General features: G+C 35.7%; 2 gene segments (V, D, J or C); one reads left to right on the top strand and one right to left on the bottom strand.

The window, feature by feature from the left end:
• Positions 1-4,611, bottom strand: part of LOC107667938 (Ig kappa chain V-IV region JI-like) — a 33,202-nt gene that overhangs the window by 14,183 nt on the left and 14,408 nt on the right.
• LOC107667939 (Ig epsilon chain C region-like) overlaps positions 357-4,611 on the top strand; it is a 29,205-nt gene continuing 24,950 nt past the window's right edge. Inside the window, 3 exon segments of the C gene segment in view lie at positions 357-463; positions 557-600; positions 3,737-3,794. Coding sequence covers positions 357-463; positions 557-600; positions 3,737-3,794 — 209 coding nt within the window.

Raw genomic sequence — 4,611 nt, 5'->3', positions numbered from 1 at the left:
TTTATCTTTCCATTCTTCCTTTTGTGTGACTGACGGAAGTTTGTAAACTGCTGCTGTCACTTGAAAACTGGAACCAACTATAGTTGCAGGTGGGCTTAAATGGGTTAATATTATTAGGTCTTTTATCAAACCAGTAAAATAATCAAACATTGATTGTTGTGAGTGTCTGTCTGATTTCTATAGTTCATATTAATCACAAAATATTGAAGCTTCTAATGTTTTGCAGAACATGAATGTGCATGAAGAAAATCATCTGCGGTCTGAGAATGACAGCTGCCTGTTCTGTGTATGAAGAGCATTTACATAGAGAGACACTTTGCATGAGAGTGTTTATAGTGCTGTGAGTTTAACACTTCATGACTGAGAGCAGAACAGAACACAATCTTCATCATCACACAAGACACAACAACAACAATGAACAACATCATCATCCTCATCTGGACTCTCACACTGTTTGCTCAAGGTTTGTAGCAAAGCTTTCATAAAGACAATGAATCACTTTAAAATGTGAAATATACATCATTTTTTATTCTTATCCTTTGTTCCTTTCTTTCAGAGTGTAGAGGACAGATCACTGTAACTCAGAGTCCATCAATAACAGCAGCTCAACCAGGACAATATAATAATCCCTATTGCCCCCACCCAACAATTTGGATACATGTTTAGATATTATCAATGACTACTTTGTGTCTTTATGTGTTTGTTTTTTGTTTTTGAAGCGTTGATTTAAAGTGTGTTTTTTTTAATAATTATTTCAGTCAAACCTATAAAATCCTTTGTTACCCCAGACTACATAAAAAAGCTTGATCAGTCACATAAAAGTAATCAGAATGCAGCTACTTATTCCCAGAGGCGGACAGTAATAAGTAAATTTACTTGAGTATTGTACTTAAGTGCACTTTTTGAGTATCTGTACTTTACTTGAGTATTATTTTGTCTGGGAACGTATGACTTTAACTTCACTGCATTTGAAAGACAAATATTGTACTTTTCACTCCACTACATTGATATCAAGGTCCTCGAAGTAGAAAGTCGTTACTCTGTAGCAGCTTTGAAAGTCAGTGAGTGATTTTTTTCTTCTCTAAAACTTTACTTTATTTTTTTTCAGACAGTTTATCAATAATCACTCTTGGGGCTACATGAAGTGATTTCCCAGCAATTTACAGGATTTCACTGTCCACTCTGTTCAAATGTGGATGAATGGCTACACATAGATGTGTAGAGCTGTGTGAGATCACTACCATCCTGCTTTTGTGGGGGTGGGTAGGGGTGTTAAATATTTATTTCTTTATATTTTGTTTTTTTCCCCATAGGTTTTTAACATTCTAAAAGTCCTTATCACTCTGTATTTACAGGATTTCACTGTCCACTCTGTTCAAATGTGGATGAATGGCTACACATAGATGTGTAGAGCTGTGTAAGATCACTACCATCCTGCTTTTGTGGGGGTGGGTAGGGGTGTTAAATAATTATTTCTTTATATTTTGTTTTTTTCCCCATAGGTTTTTAACATTCTAAAAGCTATATATTTTTTGACCTCTTTTATCATGGATGATGTTGTGGAGTTTCTCTTAATGATGCTTATGTTGTTCATATGAAGCTCAATAATTATGATTCACAGAAAAAAACCTGCAGCTTCAGACAAATTAATTTTTCAGATTTACATTTGTTCAGTCTAGATTCATTTGACACAATTGTGAGTCCTGACGATATTTACTGCAGCTTCAGACAAATTAATTTTTCAGATTTACATTTTTTCAGTCTAGACTCATTTGACACAATTATGAGTCCTGACAATATTTATACAAGTAGAAAAAAAAACAGGTCACATGAAAAAAATCCCATGTAGCGACATGTCAACACTGATTCAACATTAAAAAGAACACAGTGGACTTTTACTCTTTTAATCTAAATGCAGCTGAATACTATTAACTATTACTTGGTAACACCTCTATTATCAGATACTTTCACTTAATAAATGAATAAATCATGAATGACTAGAATAAGTGAATATGTTATTACAGTGGCACTGGAAACTGAAAATGTTGCATCCACGCTGATAGATGTCAATATGAAGTCCAAGACTAGTGTCACATCCGCCAGTGCAACAATAAATTAACAAAATAAATACTTTAATTTTACAATTAATTTTAAAATTAATCAATGCAATTATCAGTAAATGGTTTAAAGCCATTACTGTGAGAGTAAAACATTACAGTATTAGTTGTAGCAGATCAAGCTTTTGTGAATCCTGCCCACTTCTTTGCATTGTCAGCACATGCTTCAGTGCTCTGAGAGTGTTTATAGTGCTGTGAGTTTAACACTTCATGACTGAGAGCAGAACAGAACACTACCAATAACAAAAACAGACTTTAATTCAAACTGTATTTATGAACATTTCACAGTTCTACAAAACACTCATATGAAATTATGCAAATAATAAAGGATAACAAAACAGACATTCTATTGGCTCTCTGTCTCATATGTAGTGATGAGTAATCGTGAGTCAATTTATTCTAAATTAATTTCTTTGCCCTCTTTGTCCTACACAGTCCTATATGTGACTTAAGTCCTATTTTTTTAAGTCATATATATGGTCTGCGATAATATCATAATTGTTGTTTTAACGATGTGCGATTTGACATTATCGAGTATTTTGCAAAAACCATTCAAAAGAGCCCTACAGAGTGCACGCGTACATTACGTGAAGTCTAGACTAGTGAGTGTGTGCATTTACAGTGCATTCTTTCACTGCATGATTTAGTCTATTAAAATGCATTTTCAAAGTGTAAGGATGGTTTCCCTATGGTGGTTCAGGCTGTAGGATTGCCGAATGACTAAAGAAACGTTGTCAGCATGATGGTATAAAACTGTACATTTCTAGTCTATTACCACCCACTGCCACTTATACCAACGACGGAAATAAGTGCAGTTAGAATAGCTATGTATGTGGGAGAGCGTTGCTATTGAGTGACTATTGTATTGCAATAGGTAGCACTTTAATATTAACCTTGAATCAAGTCTAGTTAGCACATAATTAATAATTGAAATGGTTTAATAACATTTTATGGTTACACTTGAATTGGTTACAAAATAGATGAAGGATGGTAAAGCATAGTTAATTGTACCCAGCATGTATGTAAAATGTTACCTGAGGGAGAGAGAAAGAGGGAGAGAGGGCAGAGCCCCAAGAAGAGAGTCCCAGCAACGAAAGAGAGAGCAAAGAAAAAGAGGTAGCAAAGGAAAGAGACATAGCAACAGTTACAGTTCTCTTTTATCCCTTTCTTGACCATGTGACTAAAAACCAAATGTGAGACATTCAAACTGACCAATCAGCAGATTACAGCTTCACCCACTGGGCAAAAGAGTGTGATAATTAGCAGACCCCCGATGTATACACATGTTGGCCTACAGGCCATGATCGATATCAGCACTTCTGTGCCTTCAGGAACGCCAAATGGCCCTTTTGTTACTCAAGATAGGTTTGGGACAGGAAAGCAGAAGTCTTTGATCATTTTTGACCCTACAACTTCATATAGTTAATCAATTTCACACGAAGAATGCCGTATTTCTCCAAAAATTCACCAGATGGTCGAAACGTTGCAATAAATATTTTTATGGAGCAGTTATATCTGTGTGCGGACATCACGTTTGTTCTTTTTCTCCAAAAATTACTATGATTACAAATGTGATATTGATTTTTTACAACAGCTTAATAAACAAGAAGCTAATTAAGAGACTTACGCAACCAGGACAAGAAGTCAGAATAAACTGTAAAACCAGCAGTAGAGTGTGTGGTGGTGATCATTTAGCCTGGTATTTACAGAAACCTGGAGAAGCTCCTAAACTCCTCATATATCAGATATCAAACCGTAACACTGGAACTCCATCTAGATTCAGTGGCTGTGGATCTTACACTGATTTCACTCTGACCATCAGTGGAGTCCAGACTGAAGATACAGGAGATTATTACTGTCAGAGTTTTCACTACCCAAACAGTAAATATGTGTTCACACAGTGATAAAGAGTCGTACAAAAACCACCGTCAGTCAAGAGTCACAATGACTGCACTGATACAGCTGAGAGATCCTGCAGCTGCTGATGGATGAATCTCAATCACTCTTGTTTGTAGATCACTATATTACAATGCAGAACTCTAATAATGAATTAAATCTGTACTGGTTAAGTTAATCACGTTGATGGCTGAACAAAAAAAGGATCAAGCCTTTTCACATCCCAAAAAAAAACATCCACTGTCCACAGCATTGCAGTCAAACTGAATTAACATTATTTTAAAATCAAATACTGTAACACTTTTAAGGACCATTTCTCACTATACATTAGCATGCATGATACTAGCATATTGACTGTTCATTGGTACTCATAAAAGCACACATGAATGACTTTTTCTGTCAGGGAAAATACAGATTCAGTTTGCAGGTAACAGAAAGTTTATTACGCTCTCACTGAGCAATAGGGAAAAATCAACAGGAACCAAAAAAAAAACAAAAGGGGGAAGTCCCAAATCAAAGTCCACAGGACCAGGAAAGAGCCTCTCAGCAGGGACCGATACTAGCGTCATCCGTGAAGCAGAGTCAAAGTTGCACTGAT

This window comes from Sinocyclocheilus anshuiensis, unplaced genomic scaffold, assembly GCF_001515605.1.
Source record: "Sinocyclocheilus anshuiensis isolate Anshui unplaced genomic scaffold, SAMN03320099.WGS_v1.1 scaffold3328, whole genome shotgun sequence".
Classification (NCBI taxonomy): Eukaryota; Metazoa; Chordata; class Actinopteri; order Cypriniformes; family Cyprinidae; genus Sinocyclocheilus; species Sinocyclocheilus anshuiensis.
Note: the sequence above shows the minus strand (reverse complement) of the source record. Positions and strands in the feature narration are given on the sequence as shown.